The following is a 27,587-nucleotide window of genomic DNA, read 5'->3' on the forward strand; positions in this document are numbered from 1 at the left end:
TCTAGTTCAAACAAGGCCGATGCTGCAGCCTTTCAGGATTCCTGCAGTCAAAGCCAGACTTCTATGGTAAAAGCACACAGACAAGGGACTAGTAGGTACATGATTCAATGTTATGTTAGGCCCTCCAGGTGCTGAGCATGTCACTTTACCGCATGAAGAGACCTCAGAGGAAATGCCCAGTTTATGTAGAAAGCTGTCTGTGGCGCATGTGTGAAGAGAAAGCACCAGCCCTGTCTGGAGTTCCTGCTGCCACCACTTCTCTTGTTACACCAAGGCTAAATAAAGGAAGAAGGGAGGGGGCACCTAAGAGGGGAAAATATGTTTGTCTTTGAAGCCAAGTCAGGTGAGAAAAGAAGGAATGAATTGCTGAAATGGATTGCCTCTGCAGATGAGGTAGGAAAGAAGGCGGCACAAGCCAGAGGGTGCATGTGACTTACTTAGGTCCCGAAGCCAAGTCAGGTAGGGGAGGGGAAGAGTCACTTGGGAGGCCTACAGTGGCAGGAAGGAGCCAAGTGGAAAAGTCTTAGAAGAAAGTGGGGTGGGTAAAGCTCCTTCTTGGACAAGGCAAAGGAATTCTGCTCCAATCCTTTAGTTTAATATAACTATTCTGAGTGTCTTAAGGATATTTTTGGCAAAGTAAACATTTCTTGGGAAAAATGCCTTTTAAGTAAACAACGTTGCTGTCATCCACTTACTTGCAATGTAAACGATTTCTGTGGGATTGGGGTTGGCAGTTTAAGTGCTAATGCTGGTGCAGAGATGCAAGTGGCATCCTTCTCAGAGGCCAGTACAGCTGGGGACTGAAAAACAAAAGTGTCAACAACAGTAACAAACAGAGCAATTAAAAACAAAAAGAAAATCTTATGAACAAATGGAACAGTGCACGGTTATCACTCACAAAAGCACCTCAGTACAGATATACCCTAGTCCAGATTGTGTTTCCAAGAGGGAAACCTCAACAAATGTTTAAACACACATCAGAAAAACCTCATGCAAAAACTTTTTTTTTTTTTTAAATACATATTGCATAAATACTGTGTCTTCATTCTCTAAACTAGCTGCTAAGAATTTTCAGGAACAATATGTGGTCATTGCGGCTGGCATTAGGCCATCTTTAACACTTCCCATCTGTACTAACTTAATGGAAGCTCCGGTATGTTTCAGGGCAAGGCCAGCCTTTGAATGTTGGTAATGAAAAGGGCTATTGCAACCGAAGGATGGGAAGTACTGTCATAATGTTCTCTACTGCCCTGTATTGAATGGAAGGTCATACCTCCTCAAGTGTTTATAATTATGCCACCGTCTTGAATCATACTGCTGACAGCTGATGGAGTTTCTCATTTAGTTCAAGCAGCAGACATCTGTGTTTTTTGAAGCCAAGGTCCTGCATCTAACTCCAATACTACATACATACTGTTTAGTTAGGGTCTGCAATATTTGTATGTGCACAGCATACAGATTTGTTACATTATGTGCACCTTCATTTTAAACCTTAAGAATTAGATAAAAAGCAAGCAAGAGGACTAGCTTCAAAATGTTGAGGAACCTTAGCACTCCTGGTTTCACTTGACCACCTTCTGTCTAATCTAATGCAAGGACAACATTTTGCTTTAGTAAATGAATAGTAGAAACCGTAAATACTAATACTATGCACATTAATTAAATTATTGACATACTGACTACCTGAACAGTTAAAGTCACAGGTACTAGTCTGGAGTCCTTTCGAGGCCTGCCTTTTTTCTTCTTTTCTACTGTTTCTGCCTCAAGTTCTAGTTTACGCTTGGGCAGAGACAGCGGTTTAGTAGCTGGAATCTTCTCTTCACTGTCACTGCTGCTCTCCAGGAGATCCTTGGGCTTATTCTCTTTAATTAAATTCTGATCCTTCAATCTGCATAAAAAGTAAAAGATTTGTTTCATAATTTACATAAGTTATATTCAAAGCTGCTACCCATCCACCCACTATTAGCTTTCAAGCTAAGCATCAGGTGTATTCTTAGACTTGTTTGAATACATCTGAAAAGATGCAGAAGAAAAAAATTAAGGTGAGAAAAGGCTACTCAATCCTTTGTGCAAGTGCAAATATAGAACATACAAAATGCAGCTTCTTCAAGTAAATTTTCTGCTTAAAAAACAAATAGTAAACTAGGCTGTGGTGGCTTGCACTAACACAGGGCTGTGGTGGCTTGCACTAACACAGGGGTGGCCAACCTGTGGCTCCAGAGCTGCATGTGGCTCTTCCTTGCATAGGCACCAACTCCGGGGCTGGAGCTACAGGCGTCAACTTTCCAATGTGCCAGTGGTGGTAGGGGGGGAGGAGGTGCTCACTGCTCAACCCCTGACTCTGCCACAGGCCCTACCCCTACTTCACCTCTTCCCCCAAGGCCCCCGCTCCTTCCTGCCCCCTTCCCTGAGCCTGCCATGCCCTCGCTCCTTCTCCTCCCCCCAGAGCCTCCTGCATGCCTCAGGAGGCATGGGGAAGAAGGGGAGGCGCTGATCAGCAGGGCTGCTGGCAGGTGCAGGGGAGCTGATGGGGGGCTGCTGAGGTATTACTGTGGCTCTTTAGCAATGTACATAGGTAAATTCTGGCTCCTTCTCAGGCGCAGGTTGGCCACCTCTGCACTAACACATTATTCAGCAACTAGATACTTTTTAAAAAAAAACAAAAAAACAAGTTTTATTTTACCATTTAATGGATACTGCACCTCATGAAGAGCAATTATAATATCCAAATCAGATGACAACTAGAGTTTTGCTTAAAGAGACTGGTTTCCATTACAGCTGTAATGGAGCGATTCCATTAGGGGCAGGTGGATGGGCAAAGTGAGGGAGGTGGAAGAGAACAAAACTGACAGTAGCAAGCTTGCAAATGAAAAGAACACAAGGGCTGTAAATTAACATGTACCGCATGCTTGACATCTCTGAAGCAATGGCTTTCAATGCACATATATATACACACACACGTTATGATGATCATCAGGAATCACAGTTATTGTTAAGGTTGTAATAAAAACCTTTTTTGCAGCCTCTTCCTACCCCCAGCTTTCCAAGACGTTTACCTGGGAAGGGTGGGAGGAAGGGCATTTTTCATCTGGCGCTGATCTAAACATGCAAGGAATTTTAAGAGTAGTTCTCCTCTCTTCTCCACAGAACAGAGAAATGAGTACAAGATGGGGAGTTATTTATATTCCCAGTTCTACTGCTGTTTGTCCATAATTCTTTGCATTTATGTAGCACATTAGAAACATTAGATAGGGTTCACAACACCTCCTCAGGAGTAAATATTGTTACACCCATTTTACTGGATGGAAAGACAGACTCAGAAAGGTTAAATGACTTTTGCCCAACATCATACAGAACATCAGTATCAGAATCATGATGAGAACTTAGGTCTCCTGGCCCCCAGCCCTATGCCATGATAATAGATCACAGTGACTCTCAGACAAGTCACCACCTTGCTGTCCCTCCAGCTTCCCAGGCTGTGAATTGGGATACTACTGTTTACCTCCCTCCCTCACTCACAAGGGTACCCAACCAATGTCCCTTCTGACTTTGGGAAGTGAGCAGAAAAGACACTGTACCTCACATACATACTTGTGGACCAGTTTGCCATGCAACTGAGTCTTGGCAAACATACCCATTAGAGATACAGGAACTGCCCTACTGGATTAGACCCAAGGTCTTGCTAGTCCAGTGTCCTCTCTCTCACAATGGCCAGAACCAGATGCTTCAGAGGAATGTTTAAGAAACCCACAGTATGCAGATGTGGGGTAATCTGCCCCCCATAGTACATTTCATCCTGGTTTCTAGTAGTTAGAGATTGGGTCCAAGCCTGAAACATGAGGTTTAATAGCCTTTTCAATTTTTTTGTTATTAATCTGAAAACTCTAGATACTCACGATATCAATATAAATGTTGAATCCCTTTTTGAATCTTGCCAAGTTCTTGGCCTCAACAAAATCCTGTGACAATGAGTTCCACAGGCTAATTACATGTTGTGTGTTTACTGGTTTTGAATTTGCATTCTTTAATTTTCATTGCTTGTCCCTTGCTCTTAGTTAGGAGACAGGCAGAACGAAAGTTCCTGATCTACCTTCTCTAGACCATTCGTTATTTTATATACTTTTATCGTATACCACTTATGCATCTCCTTTCTAAGACAAACATCCCATTCTTTTCAATCTCTCTTTATATGAGAGTTTTTCCAAGCCCAAGATCATTCTTGTTACTTTCCTCCGATCCCCAGTTAGGCAATATCCTTTTTTGAGATAGTGTGACCAGTACTGCACACACTATTCCAAATGAGGCCACAGCATTGATTTATATAATTGCATTATAATATTCTCTGTGTAATTGCATTATAGCATTCTCCATGTTATTCACAAGCTCATTCCTTAGGTACCCTAACATCTTGTTTGCTTTTTTGACCACAGCGTCACATTAAACAGGTCTTCAATGACTATGGCGGCACCCAGCTCCATTTCTTGAGTTGATACAGATAATTTAGAACGCTGTGTATGGTATCAGAGTAGTTTAATTATTTTCCTCCAATGTGCATTACACTTTGTATTTACTGACATTGAATTTCATTTACCATGATGTTGTCCATAAACTTAGCTTGTTTAGATCTCTCTGATATTCCTCACAATCCTATCTGGTCCTAAGTATCTGAAAATAACTGTGTCTCACCTGCCAATTTGTCTACCTCATTACTCACCCCCTTTCCAGATAATTAATAAATATGTTAAACCAATGATTCTCAACCAGGGATAAATGTACCGTTGGGAGTATGCAGAGGTCTTCCAGGGGATACATCAGCTCATCTAGATATCTGCCTAGTTTTAAACTGGCTATATAAAAAGCATTAGCAAAGTCAGGACAAACTAAAATTTCATATAATGACTTGTTTATACTGCTCTGTATACTATACACTGAAATGTAAGTACAATATTTATGTTCCAATTGATTTATTTCATAATTACTGGTAGAAATGAGAGAGTGAGCAACTGATAAATACTAGTGTTCTGTGACACTTTTGTATTTTTATGTCTGATTTTGTAAGCAAGTAATTTTTAAAGCAAGGTGAAACTTGGGGCACACAAGACAAATCAGACTCCTGAAAGGGGTACACTAGTCTGGAAAGGTTCAGAGCCCCTGTGCTAAACAACACAGGACCTAGTATGAAACCTTGAGGCACCCACTTCAAACCTTTTTGCTATGGATTACAATTGACCATTTAATCCTAATCTTTGTTTTCTATCTCCTAGCCAGATTTTGATCCCTGACAATACTTTGCCTCTCACTCCATGACTAGTTAGCTTCTTTAGTAGCTTCTTGCATGAAAGAACTTGTCAAAGGCCTATCAGCACTCTAAATAAATTATATCCACTGATTTTCCTTTATCCACTACTTTATTGACACATGCGAAGAATTTTAAGATTAGTGAGATACAATATTCCTTTGCAGAAACCGTGCTGGTTAGACCCCATCATATAATGATCTTCCAGGTGTTTTTTTATTCTATTTTTATTTTAATTATTGTTTAAAGTAATTTTCCAGCTACAGATGTAAGGATTAGGTCTACAATTCCTCTGATCACTTCATGAGCCTTTTTTAAAATACAGGTACAAAATTTGCTACCTTCCAATCCCCTAGAATAGTGGCTTTTTTTCTTTTTTTCTTTCTTTTTAAGCAAAAGGACAGTTTTAGGGGAAGAAATATGGGACAGGAAAAAAAATGTTGTATTTATTGTAAATGAGGTGACTACATAGCTTGTTGGCAAGACACTGACCTTCTACATGATTTGTTAAGGGGTGTGTGTGTGCACGTGTTATAACATGCACAGACTCACATCACCAAACTGAAAGGTTTTCCTTTTCTAGATTCTGATCATGTGGCAGACAAATACTTGAAAAGAAAATTTATCGCCTGTACAAGGTTCTCAGCACAAAACTGAAATATGTCTGCAGCTATTGGGATCTATTTTCTATGTAATGTAATTTAGGTTGAGATGGAACTCCCTGTTAGAGGCAGGCTAGATTTTATTGTCTTCCATGAAGACCTCGTATACAATGATTTTATCTTGAAACAAAAGTTTTAACTAAGGAAGATCTGAAGAGTTTTCTTGGTCCCATATGCTTGAGGCTGAAAACATAAATATGAATATCCATGGATAATATTACCTCAGAAAATCTCTCTCTTACTAGTAGCTCTTTTTCATCGCCTCATTCTATAGAGATTTGAGTTAATCTCCAGAATCCCAGCACTGATGCATCCATACCTCAGAGAATCATATTGTTTTAACACTGTCTGCTTGTGTGCCCTCTCCTGCTCTGTACCATCACTTACCTGTCTATGGCCGTCTGATTTGTATTTATTACAGCAGAAGTCCCTGAGGTGGCTTTGGATCGTTCTGTGAATCTCGAGTCAAATGCTTTCATAGGTTCAATCTTAGACGGAGTTGTTAGCACAGACGAAGATGAAACAGGGGGAGCAGCTGAAGCAGAGGTAGCATTTACACTATTAAAGGAGGAAAGAGAAAAACAAAGATTGAAAATATATTTGGAGTCGAATACTACTCAAAAATAAATCAGCATTTATCAAAACCTTCTACATCAACTAGAAGTTTCATTAAATTGGCCACTCTTGGACGTGTGTGAATTAAAATACACCATATCCTTTCATGTGTCAATATCCTCTACTCTCAAAAATTATTTATAATAGATCTGAGAGTTGAAATCTTAATGCTGCTGCATAAAGTCTTTTCATCTAGCTATATCCAACTGATTCATTCTTTAGAATTCTCATTCCTTGATTAAAAATACATATTATCTGTAGGCATTTAGTGTCCAAGTACAATAAATTAGTGATTATGTATATGCAGTGGAGCAGCATGAAATGATCTGTAGGTCTCCGCTGCAAATTTCTTTTGCTGCAGCAGGCTGAAAATGTTACACACAAGCCTAGCTGTTGCCTACACTACAGTTCAAACCACATAACCTGATTCTTGCAAAAACTCTTTGAACCACACAACAGGACCTTACATCACAAAAAATCTTCTAAATAAGGTTTGCTCACTTTTAAAATACTCAATTTAGACTGAATAAAGAGGTTTTAAGGGGGCTTCAATCTTGTACTAATAGCAGCTCAGTGTTTGTAAGGATGATGTAGTGGTTACTCCAATGGATAACAATCAAAATACATCTTACTGCACTGGAGAAGAGCATTTCCAGTGCATGCCTAGGGATTTGTTCAGCCCTGGGAGGCTTAATTAAGTAAACCGCAGTGTTTTAAAGCTACTAGTTATATCCCAACTCAAAGCTCAATCTGACAATGGATGCATTTCCTCAAGGAAAACAGACGCGTTCATGCTAGTTGACTTCTTAGTAAGTGCCGCATGGTGGTGCACATTGGATGTTAACAAGGATAAATTGACTTCACAAAAAACATTGATTTGGTATAATTAGTTCCCACCACTATTAAAAGAGTAATTGAATATTAATAAAATGCTGAAGTATGCAAGACAATATTAGATTCTCAATTAATATTTTCTAGCAGGGAAACCACTTTAGCACCTGCTCATTTAGAGAATTATGAAGGCCAAGGCGTCTATGTTAAAAGAAATTAAACCTCTTGCAAACACTGACCCATCTTTATTGATTATGTCATCTGTTGGTTTTATACTGGCTGCCAGTGGTTCTAGAGAAGGCTTGGAAGTGCCGAGGGAATTGATTGCATTGGAATCTAATGACATCAGTTGCTGATTACTTTGAGACGACATCATTGAGCCAGCCAGAGATCCAGATATCGGGATACTATTGAAGAAGGCGGTTGAAAAATCCCTATACCAAAAAAGATTAAAAGCAAGTACATATGATTTTTTAAAAATTGGTATTTTTTAGAAGTATTTTAATTTAACTTTAATATCACTTGTGTGTGTGTGTATATAATAGACACACTTAAAACCCCCTCAATTTTTTCCACATATTTTTCTCTCATCTCTACTGCAATGTAGGCCAATGTGGTGCTTTGCGGTTTATCTCTGCTAATTAATGAGGCAGAAGGGATGCGCATTGCTTCGGGGTGATATTTGTTTGTGTACAGCTGAAGAACAAAAAAAAGAAGCTCTCCCATTTTTGGTGAAAACATGTTTTAAGTTAGAGAGTTTTTTATAGAGTTAGTTGACAGATGCAAAACATTAGCTTAGTCCTGTTGAAGTTAACAGTACAAGCTGACCTTTTGATGGTAGAAAACCTGTCTCTTAACACTAAGCATTCCAGACTGGCTCTTAGATCTTACTATTAAGAGAACATTGGGATAAATGCAGATTTTCACAACTGTATGCAGGATATTTCCAGCAAAAGCCAGCTACCGAGTTCAAATCATGACTGGCATGATTACACAGGATGTAGACACATGCTTTAGAAATTGCTTTGGACGACAGAAGTATAACAACAAGCTCCTTAGAAAAGGGAGTTTATTTTTCACTTATGGCTCTGATCTTGGGATCTTTTTTCCATGAACTTCCCTCTTCCAAAAACAATAGCTAAAGCTGCTCATTCTGAGGATACGAATCCAGATAATCTAAAACACTGAAGGATTCAATACACAGTATATTCCTAGAAGAGGAAAAAAAACATTTTTTGGCTGAGACAGGAAACCAAGGATGGAACCACTCAGTCATTCAAGATCCCATAGCACTTGGAATGTGCTGGAACAAGTGTTCGCAATCACATACCAGCCAAATTCCAAGTGGGATTATTACATTCTTCTCACCTAAATGTCTGTGTATTTAATTTGAAATGATTTTCACTTCTCTTTCTTTAAACTATTCTGCAGTATTATTTTCACAGAACAGCTGTCACTTTCTACCCTAGAAGTGGCTGCATTTTAATGGCAGGTAAAGTGATCATTATAAAGCACTTTGAAATCCATTCATCTTAAAAGTTCTTAAATGTAAGGTATTATAATATGCAATGGGTTTAAGATGGACCTAAATTTTGTCAGTGTGAACTGGAAGAAGTAGTTGAAAAGGTCAAGGGAGATAAGAAAAGTAAAACACTTCAAACTATACCCAGTGTCCAGCTGAGCTATGCAGAGAGGTGTGATCCGCCTTCGGCCATCTGCAGTCCGTGTTTCAACTTGTTTCTTTAAAAGATTCTGTTGGAGGAAAGGGAGAAAATAACGTTAATATGAATGCTTTCTCCAGTTGACACAAGACTCTGGTTAGGTGCAATGAAATGAAAAATGCTCATCAATAATTATAACCTTTATTGCAGGGAAGATTTCCTTCCCTCTCCCTCCCCCCCCACCCCCAAAACTGTGTTTCTGAACCAAAGAGGCCCCAAATATTTGCATGCTCTCTCACTTGATCTGCCTTCCTGCTAGCACAAACAAACTGGGTTTTTAGGACCGTAAACTCCATGGAGCAAGGATTGTCTTTTAATAAGAGTTTGTATAGTCCCTAACACAATGGAGCCCAGATCTGTGATTAGTGCTCTTAGGCACCACCATAATACAAACAATAAATCACAGCTAAATACAAGGTAGAACACTTTTCACAAAACCATCACTTCATCTCTGACCTCTCAGTCCTCGACCTCAAAGAAAACCAGCACAACACCTTCAAAAGATGAGCCTGGGAGTTTACATTCATAACTTCATTAGACACTAAAAAATCATGGACTTAATAAAGACACTGGATTTATGGCTCATTACAACAATCTATAAATCACTAACCCTCCTTTGTCCTAGGACTGCAGAGGTCCTAGGACAAAGGTCATAACTGCCCATTTCACTGTGAATAGTCTCTTACACCATATTAACTCCATATGCTAAACAATCTGCTCCACCTTGTATTTAGCTGTGACACTCTGAGTACCTTTCCCAGACCTGAAGAAGAGCTCTGTGTAAGCTCAAAAGCTTGTCTCTCTCACCAACAGAAGTTGGTCCACTAAAATATGTTACCTCACACACCATCTCTCTCTAATTAGATAATTATCAAATTTGTACTGCATACTATAAAATCACCATTCAAAAGGCCTACCTTTCTAATGTCCTCCAAACTCTCACCATTAACCATGCTCGCCACTTTGGGAGCTGCCGTTGCAGTCCCTGCTGCTTCCCGTATTGCTGCATTCTTCTGCTCCATCCGCTGCTGTTGCTGTCTCTGTTGATACTTCAGCATCTCTGGATTCTCAATAATGGTAGTGGACAACTGAGCCTCAGTCATTATCGCTAAGCTTTTACCATAGGTGGACTGATGAATGTTGCTCTATGGGTGTTAAAAATGTAAAAACAAAACCTGATTACAACTGCTACCAATACATCAGTGATTGTGCTATATAGACATTACACATCTATTAGTATCAATATACAAGTGCCTTCAGTACTATTTACACATCAAAGATTTTTTTTCTCTCATTATATTTTTTAGATAACATCCAACTCATTAAACTAACTTAACCAGGGTGGCAAAGCTTCTGTTGCTAGCAGTGATAAGGGGGAAAATCCAGCTGATAGCAAAGCACGTTAAAAAGACTTACATACAAGCTCATAAGAGTAATTTTAAACCATAATTTTGAAATCAGGAAGTCACTCCTCACTACTTAGGCCAGACAAATGTTTCAAATGTATAATGCAATGTAAGCAAATGGGTATTTGCCAAGACAGTTTCTACTCTGGAAAGGATACTTAATACCGCAAGTTGTTTCTGAACTTGATGGCTGACTTTACAAAAAAACTCCCTGGTTTTGGAAAGCAGACAAGACCACATTTTTCTATAATATGAAAATCAGTCAACTACAAGCTTCTATGAAGAGTTTTGAGATTATTATTGTAATGAAAAAGAATGGATGATCACATTTGTCCTGAGCGCTCATAGTACCTTCTCCTCCTCACTAAGTGGATCTCCAAGTTCATCCTGGGAAAAGTCCAAAAAAGCCACTGATCCGTCCATGGAACACACCAAGATCCCCAGTCCATTTAAGGTCCTGAAAGACAGTAAAGATCTTTGTTTTGAAACCACGAGTTTTAAAAAGTTTTCTTTGCTGCATTTATGCAATCCACAGATGTTTTACGGTAAAAAATAAATGGTTAGCATAGGATTTATTACACCAGCAACTATTGAAGTGATCAAAGAAGTGGGCAACATGGGATAGTCAAGGGACTATGTTTGATAACCAGTGACTACATACATGCATGTGCTTTTGAACACGGTGCTCACCCACATGGATGACCAGGACTGTGAAAAACCAAGACTAGGGATAAAACTGGAAGAATTTAAAATGTTAAATACTAAAGGTGAACCACAAAACAAGAATACAAATTCATTTGCTTCAGAAAGTATGTGCTAAATATGCCCACTAATTGGGCTAAGGGCAGCATTCAGCACATAAGCAACTAAAAAGCTTCCCTTTTCAGGCACTGAGAATCACAGTACTATGGTAATGTGTAGGATTCAATTGAGAATGGGGGCCACTATGTAAGGCAAACAGAGTGGTAGACAGTCACTGCCCCAAAGAGTTTACAATCTACATAGAAAAGACATACAGAGAGTGTGGAGGAGAAGATATACAAGCTGAATGATGACCAGCCATTTCTGCTCCATTGCGATTCCATCCCTCTGTGGTATCAGCAATAACAGAAGCCAGATGGAGCCTGGAACCAACCCAATAGTCTCTGGTTTAGTCTTTAGTTTAGATTTTTGTTTTTTGCTTTAGTATACTGCACACAGAGGCCTGGCTACTCTGGTTCACAGCATACACACCATACCAGCATTTTTCTGGGGGGCTCAACAGTGTCTGTAAAATAAGTTTTTTTTTAAAAAGCCCTTGTGCCCCTTATAAGGCAATAACCTTCCAAATGTGGTCCACTATTCAGAGACTTGGGGCTTTTTTTTTTTTTGCTAGAAGAGGCCTTGCCACTGATCCAGTAGCTCCTAAATGCAGTTTTCCCCCTAACAGGTAACAGAAACTAACAGATGATGTGTCACAGATGAAATTAAGACAGCAGAGCATTGATGGCAGAAGTCCTGCTGAGTCAGCCCAATTGCAAACAATTTTTTAAAACCACGTATCATGGCTGCATGAGAGACAAAGAAAGGTTTCTTTGTCTTTAGCATAGGATCTGCAGTGCCACACCCAGTCAAATTGTCCCAGAGAGTAGGTAACTTAGATAACCCAAACTCCCAACTGGAAAGTGAGTCAAGTTTCTCCTAGTAAGTTTTCTGCTTGCTGGACAGATAAAAAATTCTTGGATTCAGATAGTGTAGATATCCACTGATGATGGAGATAGTCAGTGCCTCTGTCTGAGAGTACAATGCCAGATGAACATCAAGAAGCACCAGTAAAACCATATTCAAGGATCCATTGACAATGTCACTTTTTGTTCTGTGTTTGTACAGCACCTAGCAAACTGGGGCTCCTAGGTGCTTCCACAATAAAATAATAAATAATATAGACCAGTGTCTTATCTCCCTTTTTGCAAAAGATTTTTGAAAATGTAATGGTGCTCAGATAGAAGAGTGATAGGTACAAATTTACAACTCTAAAATAGAGAAAGCTCAAACAGTTCTAGCAGTATGTACAGTTCAGATTTCCCTCTTCCAAGTCAGTCTGATTTTAGACCCGGGTACAAGACTGAAACTGCACTTCTGGGAATTGTTCCATATTACTAAGATTTTAGCCTAACAAATTTGATTTCCTAAACAGGGTATAAAACAACAAGCTTTCTGCTGATCACTTACTGTCTCTCTCAAATATCCCACAAGAACATTTACCCATACAGTCAAAAATATTAACTGGATATTGCTTCTAAAACTTTATAACACTGAAAAAGGTGTCACTTGCAGGTGAGGCAGTCTTTTCTTTGCATAGGTAACGAAATACACAAAGCTGCTATACTACAGCAGCAAGAACAGCAAGGCGCTCCTTTATGCAATCATACTACTTAGCGCACAAGCCTTAACTCATTAATGTAAGTAAAATACGTTGAAGTCTTTTGATGGAAATCTCTATACGAAATATTATTGAATTTGACAGTAAGATCCATGGAGAAGACATACAGACACCTGACCAAACTGTACATAATCTGCTGCCTGAGTAAACAGCTTTTAGGTCTAATATAGGTATGTCGGTATGGGTACACAATTCCCAGTGGTCCTCTATACCCTCTATTATGGGAATACTTATTACCTTCTTTACAGGGGTGGTGGGAAACTTAACTAATGTTAGAGATCCTCAAATGAAAGGCTCAACGGAACTGCAAGGTATAAAATATAATTAAAATAAAACTATTTTAAAAGAACATTAAGATTGCAAAGTCAAGCACTCCGAAGTAACCATGACAGAATTGAAGTGGCCTGTCCAACCTTAATTCGGCTCTATTGTTCATATGCATTTTGATAGTCTTCAATTACATGTTCACATACTATTTTTCCCCACAGGACCTCCTGCCTCATTCAGTGCATAGATTGGACAGTGCTCACTCAATGGGTAACTATTCAATACTCCTTTTTATCCTCATCATTCAATGTGTGTCCCCGTGCTTACTTACTGCTTACTATTCAAACCCTGTTCTGAAGACAAAATTATTATTATTATTATTAATTTCCTCATTTTTATGGCACTTATCACCATAGCATCTGAGTAGTTCACAATCATTAGCGGATTTATCTTCAGGATACATCCCTAGGGTATTAACATTCTCAATTTTACAGATGGGGGGCATTATTATAGCACTTTATATGTTCAAAGCACAGCTCCCAGTGACTTCAGGTGCATTATATTGCATTGCATTGTATTATTATTATATTTTATAGCCTTTAGTGCTCAAAACATCTGCAAATCAGGCACAGTGTGTCTCAATTTGGGCACCCGAAAACTGGGAAATACATACTGGCCATCTGTGAAAGTTTTAGTTTAAGTGACTTGTCCAGCATCACATAGGAACTTTGTGGCAGAGGCAGGGATAGAATCCAGTTGTCTAGGGCTTTAACCATGAGACTAACCTTTCTCTCGCCTCATTCACCACACACCTTCCAACTTCTGCAATAAATGAGACAAGGATTCTAAAGACAACCACCTCATTCACTATACAACCTTGATACATGCCCAGAGCACCATCCATCCTGTGAAGTGAATGTGGCAAGGGGCCTGTGGAAAATATAGCAGGGGATCATGTAATTAAAGACTGAATCATAACACACAAGAAGGCTGAATTAAGGTTGTATTTGCAACTTCAATTCTGGTATCTCTTGACATTGCAACCTTAACATTCTTTTAATGTAGTTTTTAAAATGTAATTTTCTAGGTTTAAAAAACAAAACAAAAAAAACCAGAAGAAATTCCATCATGTGGAAACATACTGATCCCCACATTGGTCATCAGCAGGGTTGAACCTCTAGATTCACAGCACAGTCCTTGACCACCTGAGCTAATGAAGTAGTTAATAGTAGCAGAATCTTTTATCCTCTGTAGGGGCCAGTCACTAGAGAAGAATGACATACATTTTGCCAGTGGGTTTCACAGATACTGCTGAGAGCAGGATTTCTGTATCTCGGCACTTCCAGGTTCAGAGGGGAGTGCCCTCTAATGGTTACAGATCCTGCTGCTCCTGTTCCTCACCATCCCCCCCCAGCATGGCCCTTCAGCATATACCCCTTCTATCTCTGCCCCCAATGTTTCTATCCCCCTTTCCTACTACCCCCTGCAGCCAGTCCCATTCCCCCCTTCTCCTATAACCACAGCCTGCTGCCTCCAGTCTATCCCTGCACCTGTCTGTTCCTCAACCCTTTGCTTTCGAGTCAGGCTACTTCTTCCTTTTCCGTCATGCTGCCTGGGCATCAGCAGGGGGAGACAAAGATGACTGAGGATAGCTAGTAGCCACCAGGGAGGGAGCCAGAGGCAGGAGGAGTTTGTTATGGAAAGAAAAGAGCTAGGGCTGGGGCGGTGAGGGGGGGAAAGGTGTTGAAGAAGTTGGAGAAGAGAGAGGGGATGTGGGCTGGATGCAGTGGTAGCCTAGGGACTTGTGATGCTGTCCAGTGGTGGAGGGAGCCTGAGTGAAGGAACCTGGGACAGCCTCTTCCATTCTGCCCCTACCCCTTTTCCTCACCCCTTCAGCTCCCCCCACCACCACAGACCTCTTACTGCCTGGCACAGTGAGGGCTGGGGCCGCTTGTGGCTGCTGCCATCTTGGCCTCTCTCTAGTCTAACAGGGGAGAATTGCAAGCACGTCTCCCTAGCTCAGCTGTAGCACCACAGCAGCCCACGGTGGACAGGATGAATGATGGCAGGGTTGTCAGAATACATAATGGAGCAGCTGAATGCAGGTCATTCCCAAGACATATGTGAGAGAGAGAGAGAGAGAGTGTAAAAACAGGGTTTTTTCCCCAGTGCTGTGTCACCATACAGCAAGACATGCTGCAGACAGTCCTGCTCTCTAGTGCTAGTACTACCACTGGAGTAGGGGAGGAGTCAGTGATCATGCAATGGTCACTGCAGGCTTCTTAGAGTTGCCAACTTTCTAATTGCACAAAACCAAACACGCCTGCCCCGTGCCCTTCCCTGAGGCCCTGCCCCCACTCACCCCAGTCCCTCTCCCTCCATTGCTCACTCTCCCTCAACCTCACTCACTTTCACTGGACTGGGGTAAGGGGTTGGGGTGCAGGAGGGGGTGAGGGCTCTGGGGGGCTGAACGGGGCTCAGGGCTGGTGCAGAGGGTTAGGGTGCAGGAAGGGGTTCGGGCTCCAGGAGAGAGTTTGGGTGCGGGAGGGGGCTCAGGGCTAGGGCAAGGGGTTGGAGTGTGGGCTCTGGCAGGGAGTTTGGGGGCAGGAAGGGGCTCAGGGCTGGGACAAGGGGTTGGAGTGTGGGCACCGGCCGGCGCTTACTTCAGGCGGCTCCCGGTTGGCAGTGCAGCAGGGCTAAGACAGGCTCCCTGCCTGTCATGGCTCTGCCCTGCTTTTGGAAGTGGCCAGCATGTCCAGCCCCTAGGCAGAGGCGCGGCCAGGCAGCTCTGCAAGGTGCCTGCGCTTGTGCTGCCCCCCACAGCTCCCACTGGCTGCTGTTCCCGGCCCATGGGAGCTGCATAGCCGGCGCTCGGGGCGGGGCCAGGACGCAGAGCCTCCCTGACCCCTGTGCCTAGGGACCACAGCGACCTGTCACCAGTTCTGGGAGCTGCACGGAGCCAGGGAGCCTGCCTTAGCCCTGCTGCGCCACTGATCAGAGCCTTCTGGGTCCGTTTTCAACCAGGCGTGCCAGTCGAAAAACCGGACGCCTGGCAATCCTAAGGCTTCTTGCAGCAGTACAGGGAAGTGGGACCTGGGCTGGAAGATAGCTGAAAAGCATGATGACCCTCCCACACTTACAGGACTCTGGACAAAACCCACACTAGACTCCATGCCCTCTAGAAAAACACAGCTGCTTGGAAGGTTGCTATGTTCTATGCTGTGATTGGTGGGATGTGTTATAGTACTTTATAATTTCATTGTTTTCTGTTTGATACTTGCCTCATGATTTGAAACTCTCTTAACCTGACCTTTCTGCTATACTCGGCCACAAAGGAATGCATACCTTCTTATGTAGCACTGCAACACCTTTGATATAACTAAATTATTTATTCAAGAATAGAGCAGCTATGTTTAATTTTCTGAATGAGAAACTACCAAGAGGGTCAGATACATAAGCAAGTGTGGACACTTAACGAACTTCATGTTAAAGGAAAAGGGAATCACTTTTGGAGATGGGAGCCATTATGGATTTTTCGGGAGGGGAGAAGAGGGACAGAGATGACATACCGGAGTCTTCTCGCTTGCATCAGCGTAAATTAATAACTGTATATAAGTTACATATGTGTAAAATCCATCAGGCCCAGTAAGTTTTATAAAATAGTAGCAGCTTGCTCAAAAGAGGAAATTCTAACAAGCTGAACTTATTCTACAGATGTCTTTGTACATCATAACACTGTATTATTATTATATTTTATATCCTTTACTTACAAAGACAGTATTCTTCCCCTGCTTGGAGATACACACACACACACACACACACACACACACTCCAAACACATAGCAGGTAAATTATTTAAATTTGAATTTTTATGTAGTACATTTTAATCTCTTCTAGGGACACTAAGTGCCTATTTGGTACTTGGAATAACAGAGATGAGTCAAAACTAATGGAGTTAACAAAGATATTGCTGCAACTTCAAAAACTTCAGATCACATGATGTGGTGCTCAAATTATGCTCAAAATGTGAGCAGTGTTGCAATATACTAGAATAAAAACTTCCACTGAACAGATAGGTACAGAAGTAGACAATATTTTGTTTTAGCTTTTGTACAAAAGAAAAAGCCATCTTACCATGAGATGTCCATGATAGACTTGTCAAACAGCTCATGTATGACAACTAAAGGTCGTTTCAGACATGTGAGCTTAAAATGGAAAAATACAGGAGACAGAAATTTAGAAATATTATGCACAACCACATAATCCCATCCTCTTCCAGAATCTAATCTTACCTTCTGACCATGGCTACCACTGAAACCTGTGACCAGGAATGCTATCTGTATGCTTGATGATGTAAGATCTGGAGTGTACCTGGAGTTAGTCATTTCTCTACAGAGCACAACCCATTCCCTCAAAAGTTTGTACGACATTCAAACCCCACTTTTTGAAACAGATTGAATCTTCTGATCAATGTAGCCCTCTCTCTGTTGAATTGGTAGAGAGCTCTACAACTGCAAAGTAATTCCAGACCCTGGAGAGAGCTTCTGTTCCAACCTTAACTGAGAAAAGGAGGTTGCTCACTGGCAACATAAGAGAAAGGCAGAACAAAGCTCAGGGTAATGTGCTCACTTTCAGACTATCAATGTGTAAGTAAGGAAAGCCAGTCAACAAAAAAGGAAAACTACCAATTGTTCTAAAGAGGAGCAGCCAACCCTGTATTTATGGATCAACTTGATACGACAATAAAGAACTGAATAAGCAAAAGAATTTCCCATAACTTGTTAAAAAACAAAGAGGTACAGTATCTCTACTTCTCAGCCAGTATACTTAGCATCTAAGATACCTGGCTCTAACTGAAGCTAAAGTAGGAGAAGGTAGTGTGGTTTACCGGATAATGAGGTTACCTAGGATTCAGTAGAGCTGGGTTCTAATCTTGGATCTACCACAGACCTGCTGTGTGACCCCAAGCAAATTATTTCACCTCTTTTCTGTTTTCCCTCCCACCATCTATCTATCTTGTCTAGTCAGACTGTAAGCTCTTCAGGGCAAGCACTCTCTCTTACTATGTGTCTTTGCTGTGCCTAGTACGAGATCCCAATCTCTGCTGGGCCCATTAGGAGCTATAATAGAATATACTTAAGTGGCACTTTGATTAACAACACACCCGTTATTTGGTATTTTTGCCAGAAAGATTTAGTGTTATGCACTTAAGTGATTGATGGATAAATATCACACTTAGGCTGCTTAGAAAGGAAACAGGGAATTACAGGCAGCAACTAACGTGTTCTGGGATATGTCCCTCACTGTGAAGCCATACACTTTGTTTAAGCTGATTCGCTGCCCTATTACAGCTTCCAAACCAGTCAATCTTACATTAAAGTGGAGGAATAACCATTTTTACCCTCAACCACAATCTGAAGATACAATTTTACTTTAGACTTTACAATAAAAGCCAAACCAGATGTTTGAAGACTTGGATTTTTTTTTTAAAAAAGTTCTTTCTACCCTGCCTCTGTTTACTGGCTGACAGCAGAAGCTGGAGACCAAGGCCAGGACAAAGCAGGCAGGGGATCAGTCAATCCAGCAACAGCTAGGCTGTGCTAACTGTGTTCCTTGCATTCTGCAGAGGAAGTTCAGGGGAAGCCAGATTCCATGGTAGGATATGCTGAATTTGAGATAGGAGGAAGGAACTGTTTCTCTTACAAGAGGTCAGAACCTGTGATAAAGTGAGTGGCCTTGGGTCAGGTTTGTTAGGACAAGTCAATTCCTTTTCCCAGCCATGGTAACAAAATACTCCTGCCTCATTCAGTGTATAGATTGAACAGTGCTCACTGAATGGGTAGCTATTCAATACACCTTTTTATCCTCATCATTCAATGTATGGCCCCATGCTTATTTACTGCTTATTATTCAAACCCTGCTCTGAAGACAAAATTATTATTATTATTATTATTAATTTCCTCATTTTTACGGCACTCATCACCATAGCATCTGAGTAGTTCACAATCATTAGCGGATTTATCTTCAGGATACATCTCTAGGGTGAGCTGGTATTAATATTTTCAATTTTACAGATGGGGGGCATTATTATAGCACTTCATATGTTCAAAGCACAGCTCCCAGTGACTTCAGGTGCAGCTGTAAGTGCTCAGAACTTCTGCAAATCAGGCTCAGTGGATCTCAATTTGGGCACCAGCTCCTCTTCTCTGACAACAGCAACATATTGTATCACTGACTCTCTTAGTCCCTCATGTACCAGCAGGCCTTGGAACTGGATTCCCTAGGTCCTTTGCTTCCCTAAGTTAGTTTAATAGAGGGAGAAAGAGCATAGCTAGCATCCACCACCTAGCTTCATCTGGGACACTGTACTGCCTACCCTGTTCTGGCCCAAACATCAGAGACCTCAGTCCCCAAAACTTGATCTAGAATAAATCACTTCAAGCTTAAAAATTACAAAAATCAATGGTAGATTTACCTGAATATACTAGAAATTGTGGCTAAGAATATAATGAACTTTTCATATAATTTTTAAAAACGTTTCAGTGATCATTTCTAAAACAATTCATGATAATTCCAGTCCAGTGTTTTCCTACAATCCCCCGATAACAGGCAGAGTGGCCAATAAAAACCGTATCTAAATGTAAGATCCTAATTCTGTACACCTGATCTCTGTGCTAAGTCCCCTAGTTGTCCAAGTGATCACTTCAGCCAATGAAAGCAACAAAGGAAACTTACCCAGACGGAGAGGGACCGATCCTTACTGCCAACAGCACAGCAGCAGTAGGGACAGCTTGGCTTGGTGGAGCTCCCATTCTTTTGTTTCTTTTTGAAGATTTTTGGATTGAATTTCTAAAAGACAGAAAAAAAAATCCCACATATATTACAATCAGTTAATTATTTTTAGGAGGTCTTTAGGTTTTTAAGTTAATTTAATGCTCACAAACAATGTTAGGCTAACCTCTCTAGGAAACAAAGTCCCCATCACACGTTCAGGACAGACAAAAGTAATGTAGGTTTCCTCACGCTGCCTACCCAATGTGTCTCAGCCTTGAGCTGGAAGGACACCTTCTATAGATCAGAGTATTTTTGTCTCCATAGTCAACTCAGTCTTTGGCATCTCTGACAAGTGCACCAACAGGAATACCAAACTATATTGGTTTTATGATGTGAACATCAGCCCATTTGGAACCAGACTGATTTAAAACAAGCTACTGAAGAGGCCTTTGAAGGTAAACTTTTGGCCACACCTGAAGTAGGCTGGATTTGAACTAGTGACTGAGAGCAGGGGATCTCACAACAATTTTTTTGGTGACAATTTTTCCTAAAATACTTAATTAACTTTAGGAAAAACAAATAAATATGCAAATATACATGTCCAAATGATCGTAATTTATTTATGTAGAGTTTCTTTTTGCAGACACAATAACAAACATAACGTACAGCTGTTTCTATTCTTTACTGGATCTAAACAGAATAGAAACACAAATAAGGTGCTTTGCACATTCTTGTCTTTTTTTGTTGTTTCTTTTGCTTTTTTGGTTGCTTTTTAAAAAAAGACTTGCTAGCTAGTAAGTCTGCTGCTGTGAAAAGTAATATTTGTTAATATCACTTTTCACAGCAGACTTACTAGCTAGTTGTGAGGCTGTGAAAAGTTATATTAACAAACATACATATATGAATTTTCACAGCAGACTTACTCAACCCTGGCAAGCCTGGGGACAAATTAAGCCCTGGATGGGGAGGTGGGTAGAGAGACTGTGAGGGCGGTGGTAAGTCAAGGGTCAGCACCTGGTGCCACATGGCTGGGGTCCAGGGCTGGAGCCCAAAGCCCTTGACTGAAGCCTGCCGCCTGCCACCCCAGAGTTGAAGCCCAAAGCTGGAGCTTCACCGGCTCTGGGAAGGTGGGAACTCACTGGCTGCCTGCTCTCCAGTGTTCATGGCTCCACAAGGGGTCAGGGTCCAACCCCTGCTGGTGACCCTGGGGGAGGGTCCACTGCTCCCTCCCCCGACCCCTTAAGTCACTGCCCAGGAAGCTGTGGCCGCAAGAAAAGCTCCTGGTGGCTGCATGCGGCCACTGTGGTCACATTTGAGAAACACTGGGGGGGCAAAGGGGGCAATTGCTCAGGGGCCCAGGTAATTTAAAAGGGCCCGGGGGGACGGGGGGAGGCAGTCACGACTGCTGCAGCATGGGCAGGAAATTTAAAAAAAGGAGGAAGGGGACAGAAGAAGCCCCGCCGGGCGGATGGGTGAGCAGGCAGGGGAAAGCCACGGCAGGTGTGTGTGTGCGCGCGCACACACACACACAGGGAAGCCCTGAGCCCCAGTAGAAGCCGCGTTGGGCGGGGAAGCCCCAGCAGAAGCCGCAGGCCAGGCAGGGGGAAACAGGTTCCAGGACAAACAATTCCCACTGATTTCAAAGGAGATTTGACCCTGAGTAAAGAATGCAGGCTTGAGGGAAACACATTAGTTCTAGCCTTGCTACCTTTTCTTTGGGTGGGGGAGGAAGGTGTTAAATATCAAACTAGAAGAGGTGATGAGGAAGAGATGGCATTGGTCAGTTCTCTCCTGTTTCTGCTTTCTAGCAATTGTACTAATATGAATAAATGTTAATATAATTGGCTCCAAGGCTGTACCTGAAGTCAGCAAAGGATACATGGAGAGTGTAGAAGTTCCACTTCTTTGTGTGGGCAGCCCTTTTCTAAGAGCTCCATTGTGAGCTGCCTACATTGTGCCCACAGTGAGAAGTAAGAGAGGAGAAAGGCATCACCTTACAATTCTGCACATGGAGAGAGAAGAAGGGGGGTACAGGGAAGACAGCATGTTTGGGGAAAGTAAGTTGTACCAGAAAAAGGGCTTGTGCAGCTTACTTCCCCTATGGAGCAAGAGGGAGGGGAGGAAGAGACCAAATAGCGATTGAGTCACAATTCAGTACCCGATATGAACACGAGGAAGCACAACTAGGTGCTGTCCCTCACTCAGGGTGGCTTGTAAGGTGGTGTTATTAACTAAGTGACATTATTAATGTCATTGAGGTGCAAGCATATGAATCCAAGACCTGCAGAACTTCCTCTGGAAAATATAAATAGTGCAAAGACCTAATGGGAAGCAGTTGTTTTAAGTTCAAGTGAACAATTCTCTTGAATTGCGGAAGAAGCAATTCTCTGTGTGCAGTGACACGGGGACTCACATCTCTATGTTGTGGGGAGTTGTGTTTCCATCTTGGTGCCCCATGTAGCTGGTCAGTGTAGGTGCTCCTTGTGGTGTTAAGCATTGAGGTTGTGGGGGGCCTGGAGCAAAATCTGAAACTGAAGCTTCCCACCCTCCCAAAATGCCTACACCTCCCCTTCCCCCGCCGCCCGGCCCATGGCCCTGTAAACCCACCTCCTTCCAGGAGCTCCTGCCTCCCGCACCGTATTCCTGCTGGTGACCCTCATGGTGGAGGATCCAGGACTCCCCACAGTGGTCTGGGTTCTGTGAACAGCTCTTACTGTGGCCCAGATCTGTGTGTGTTGGGGTGCTAGGGAGTGGGGGTTCTGTGTGGGGTGCTGGGCAGTTGTGGTGGGGCTGTGGACGGGGGGGGCCTCTGAGCAGGGGTGGTGGTGTGCAGGGTACTGTGCACTTGTGGTGGTGGGTTCTCTGGGCAAGGGGACGCTGGGCATAGGGAGTCAGGGATGTTGGGTGGGGGGGCTGTGTGGCATGGCCCCTGAGGGAAGGGACATACAGGTGAGCCAGTGTGCATCTGGCGGCTGCTGGACTGTAAACAGTGCCCTCGCACTGGGCTGGGTGGAGCGTGGCTGGCCCTGCCATGCCCTGCCCTGCCCCATTGCCCCTGGCCAGCCCCTCGCTCGGAGTACTGACCTCCTGGTGCTCCATTGCCCCCATTGGGGGCCCACAAATATGTTTGGTGCCGGGCCCACAAAAGGTTAATCTGGCCCTGACCGGAAGAGCGAAGCCAGCAGCTCGCTGGGCGCGGCTTATGTGTGCACCAGCCGCCGCACATGGTCCAGCTCCACGCCCATGTGGCGATGCCACGCTGGGCCATTCTTTTCTAGGGGGCCCATTGACAGTTGTGCCCTGGGGCCCAGAATTGCTGTCAGCCAGCCTCCTTCCAAATCCATGAAATAAAAAAAATTGTACAGGTGAAAGTCTACACTTACCTTAAACGGACAGATTTTTAAGCATCTATGTATAAATTAATAACTTATCATATTTACAATCTATCTATAGCAGCTGTTTCCCTCTGTTGCACGTAGGAGCATATTTTCTAAAAGCTATACTTTAAGAAGACGTTACCCTTTAAATTTACTCACCACCACTGTCACTGCCTTGCGGTGCCCTACAAAATCCATGTTGGTTTTCCATCCATCTCTCTCAATGATCTGAGCAGTAGGTCCAGAATTATTCATGGCATGAGCAGAAACCAGATAGTGTCCATCAGGCGACCAGCTGAGACGCAGAACATGTGTTGTCCCTCCACACTGAGAAAAAAAAACCACATTAGGCCTTTAAAGGGGTCTAGACTGATTGATCAGAGGGCATTTATAACAACTTTTGAGGGTTCAGAAAAAGGAAAGTTAGATTTTACAAACAATGAGTGATTTCTTGTTTCTTTCAGGAGTGTAACACAATTTCATGAGTAACATTTCAGTACACTAAATTCTCAGAGCTTCATCCCTATCCACATGGTTGGTCCAATCTAAGTTCTGAAGCTGTAACCTAGGAGCTAGAGAGTGAATAAGAGTATCTGGTTATTGTCAGAAAAGATGCAAAACTTGGGAATGACTTATATTGAAAAGAGGCTCTCCAGGACAATGTTTTAAATGGAAAGAAGACCTGAAAATGCCATTCTTTATAATCTGCAAGAATGCAGAATTCTATAGAATACTGTACACCAAATATTCATCATCCTGGTTAGTGACATGGCTGCAACACATCAGTTGCAAATTATGAGACCCAAGTTTGCAAACGCACTACCTCACAGACTCTAAATGGCTGAAAGCAAATCAATGACTATGAAGACCATTGCTAGCCACATCACTACAAATTTACTGTAAAACATTCATTAGCACCAGCATCTGCCCCAGAGAGGTTTGATTGCCTTCCTAGCCAAGGTAAAGTAACCAGTCAAACAAAACAGATTTTGGTGCAGGGGGAAGAAAGGGGAGGGTAGGGACAAAACCCCCACACTTACTCTCCTCCATATTTTTACAGCAGATATGCAAGTCTAGTCAAAGTCACTATATTACATTTGCATCCTGCTCAGAGGCTAATAGATAAATTTACTATGTCTGCAATTCATAAAGTTATTAGCACCTGAAAAGATCACTGACTGTGATTAATCTTCAAAAATATTTGATAGAGCTAAGACTACAGGTATTTTGCATGTGAACCCTATTTAAAACTAAAAAGGCATCAGTGCAATGAAAAACTGGGAAATAGCCTCCTCACCTATTGTTTGCTTTATCTCAATTGTCTGGAGACACTTCCCACCCTCCAACCCCTAAAACAACACACCAAGCCACAACACAATACCCTGGGCAGTCATATTATAAAACACTTAGTGCTGGTAAGGTGCAAATATTACTCTTCAAAGCTAACAAATAAACAAAACTTAGTCCTTGTATTTGTTAATCTACTCCTATATGGGCAGAGGGAAGGTATCCTGCCAAAGGGAAGGATACCTGCAGGCAAACAGGAGAGCAGGATTGATGTGCTCCATAGGCAGCTCTATCTAGCTCTTGCAGCTGGAGGGAAGCTGTGGCATAATGTGCCTCTTTACAGGGATAAGGGAAGGCAGAAGCAATTATTTGGGTTAAGACAGGCTATTCACAAAGGTTTGTTCATATTGTCTGAACTCAGTTATTTTATGTTCCCAAATAGTTGAAGCCCCCTTTCTGGACAGAAAGTCACAGGAGAAGCAGAGAGCTAACTTGTACACATAGGTGGTACTAGCCCACTGGGGGCCCTACGCAGGAATATTTTTGTGCGCGCGCACGCACAAAACACATAATTAAAAGCGAATAGGGGGCCCTCTTGAGCTGCTTGGGGCCCTAAGCAATTGCTTAGTCTGCTTATACCTAGCGCCAGCTCCGCTTGTACAGTTGGGAACTCCAAGTGGGACAAAAACAGGCACAAACCACACGGCAAGCATTTCAGTCCTGTTTAATTAGCTAATATTTGCGCAGGGCTTTGACAATCAGAAGTATTCTGACTGTTTTTTAATTTATTCGCTATGTGCTCCTTAACACATGACAGATACCTCATCAAATGGTTTTGTGATGCTGGTTTCTAACTGCCAGTCCATGGTCCGCCACACCTTCAAGCTTCGGTCATCGGCCTGAGAGGCTATATATTTCCCAACTGGATCCCAGGTCAATCCCTTCACCAAGCCAGAGTGTCCCTTCAGAGTGGCAAGAATTTCTGTGCACAGCAAAAAATTAAGAGATAACACTTGGATGCTGCCATTCCCTTAAAAAGGTCATTTAACTATAGACAAAAAGTCTAGTGGAGATTTCTAGGTTCCTTTTGAAGCACCATATTAAAAGCCGCCTGACATTTTTGTTGGATGGTCAAATACCAACGTACCAATCAAGCTCAACCTATGTTCAAATTAAGCTTCCTGTACAAATGAAGCAAGAAACAAAAGGGGTATTCTGACAGCATAATGAATGGAAGTCATTGTGCAAGAGATAAATAGATCCAGACCAGCAGAGACCAGTTTATTACAAAACTTTTGTCAAGCACTGGAAAGAAAGCAGCAGTTTAATTGGAACCCTAGTTAAAATATGCACTTATTCCTCCCTCTGTTCTCACTAACCATCACAACAGCTTCAACTTGGGGCATTTGCGTACATGATCTATGGTGTCATCCACTTCTCATTTCAACATCTGTGACAACAGCTGAGCAGATTCCAAGGTATTAGTCACTATAGTAAGGACAGGTTGCCTGCTCCAAAATACACCCTACCTGTTCATAGTCAATGAAAGACACTGACACAAAAAGCAGTCAGTTTTTGTCACTGATAATTATATTTGTATATACATATCTGAATTAAAAGAGTTCCCACCTGGGAATTTGACAGCATTCCAGATGACAACGGTGTTATCCACACTGCAGGAGGCCAGCCAGGCATCATGAGGAGACCATGCTACATCCATGACATCTATTAAAAAAAAGTCCTATCTATGTGACAAATTGCACTGGAGCCGCAAATTGATGGCCAGATAGATTTAACTGATTTAACCAATTAGTGCAGCCCCTGTTTCAGAGATGAACTTGCTATGCATGTTGCATGAACACGATCTAATTTGAGACTCAAAGTAAAACTATCATCACTATGGTCCATATAAAGCAAATGAACCAAGGGAGTGAAAAGGAAGCCTTGCTTTGACTGAGCCACACTCAGGAGGAGCTGTGCTAAATCACAAACTAATATTCCCTTATATCACATCAAATTATTAAATATAGAAATAATATAAATATCTGATTACAAGATGGTTAATAAAAAACATAAGCTATTTCACCTGCAGAACCATTTTTCATTGTTCCATTCCCCTCGAGGTATTCTTTAGTCAAGTCTTATTTTTTAACTTGTGGACAGATCATTTAAATAAGCACAATCAAGTTATATTCTATGTAGTTCTGTTACCATCTAGCAGTTGATAAAATACATTTTTATTTTGCTTTTGACAAAAAAGCAATAAATATAGAATCAGATTATAAACTCAGCCATAATAAGATTTCCCATCCTGGTGATTTTCCTTTTATTGAAATTCTGTTTTTCCAGTTTCCTCTAATCTTTGTGGCATCTTTCATATGAGACCCAAAAGGAAAAGAGAAAGTTAGAAGCAGCTTTACTGCCATCTGAAAAACTGTGCCAGATTACAACCCGTGCTGTGTGCCAAGGATGCTGAGATCCATCTACATACTGTTAGTGTGTCCCAGCTGGGCTGCCAGCATTTCCACAAGAACACTAAAGGCTGGTAGCACTAGAACTCTTATATCAACTTCCCCCCATATTTCACTTCAAACCTCCAAATCCTTTAGTTAAGTAAAAGACAAAGTTGTCTTTTTATTATTTCAAAATTGGTCACAATATACTGAAGGGAAGGAAAGGTGGTCTTGTGGTTAAGGCACAGGACTAGTTCTAGACCTCTACTTGATAGCTTGTGCTCATCCTGCTCTAAAATCTTAGGGAAACTAATTACAGACATTCATTACTTGCAGGTTTGTCTGCTTCTACTTCAAAGCCTTTATGCAGACAGGAAGGATAGTCCAGTGGTTAGGGCACTAGCCCAGGATTTGGAAAATCTGGATTCCAATCCCTGCTCCACCACAGACTTCCTGTGTGACCCTGGGCAAGTCAC

General features: G+C 42.0%; 1 protein-coding gene across 1 annotated transcript in view; it reads right to left on the reverse strand.

The window, feature by feature from the left end:
- The window catches only part of LOC128824497 (protein HIRA), a 60,084-nt gene that overhangs the window by 13,022 nt on the left and 19,475 nt on the right, over positions 1-27,587 (reverse strand). Inside the window, exons 6-17 of the mRNA XM_054006053.1 lie at positions 26,288-26,383; positions 25,480-25,640; positions 23,531-23,698; positions 19,956-20,069; positions 17,355-17,425; positions 10,883-10,988; positions 10,043-10,270; positions 9,071-9,156; positions 7,644-7,838; positions 6,346-6,516; positions 1,684-1,888; positions 696-800 (exon numbers count right to left, since the gene is read on the reverse strand). Coding sequence (XP_053862028.1) covers positions 696-800; positions 1,684-1,888; positions 6,346-6,516; positions 7,644-7,838; positions 9,071-9,156; positions 10,043-10,270; positions 10,883-10,988; positions 17,355-17,425; positions 19,956-20,069; positions 23,531-23,698; positions 25,480-25,640; positions 26,288-26,383 — 1,706 coding nt within the window. The remainder of the gene's footprint in view (positions 1-695; positions 801-1,683; positions 1,889-6,345; positions 6,517-7,643; positions 7,839-9,070; positions 9,157-10,042; positions 10,271-10,882; positions 10,989-17,354; positions 17,426-19,955; positions 20,070-23,530; positions 23,699-25,479; positions 25,641-26,287; positions 26,384-27,587) is intronic.

The sequence above is a fragment of the Malaclemys terrapin genome, chromosome 16 (genome assembly GCF_027887155.1).
Source record: "Malaclemys terrapin pileata isolate rMalTer1 chromosome 16, rMalTer1.hap1, whole genome shotgun sequence".
Lineage (NCBI taxonomy): Eukaryota > Metazoa > Chordata > Testudines > Emydidae > Malaclemys > Malaclemys terrapin.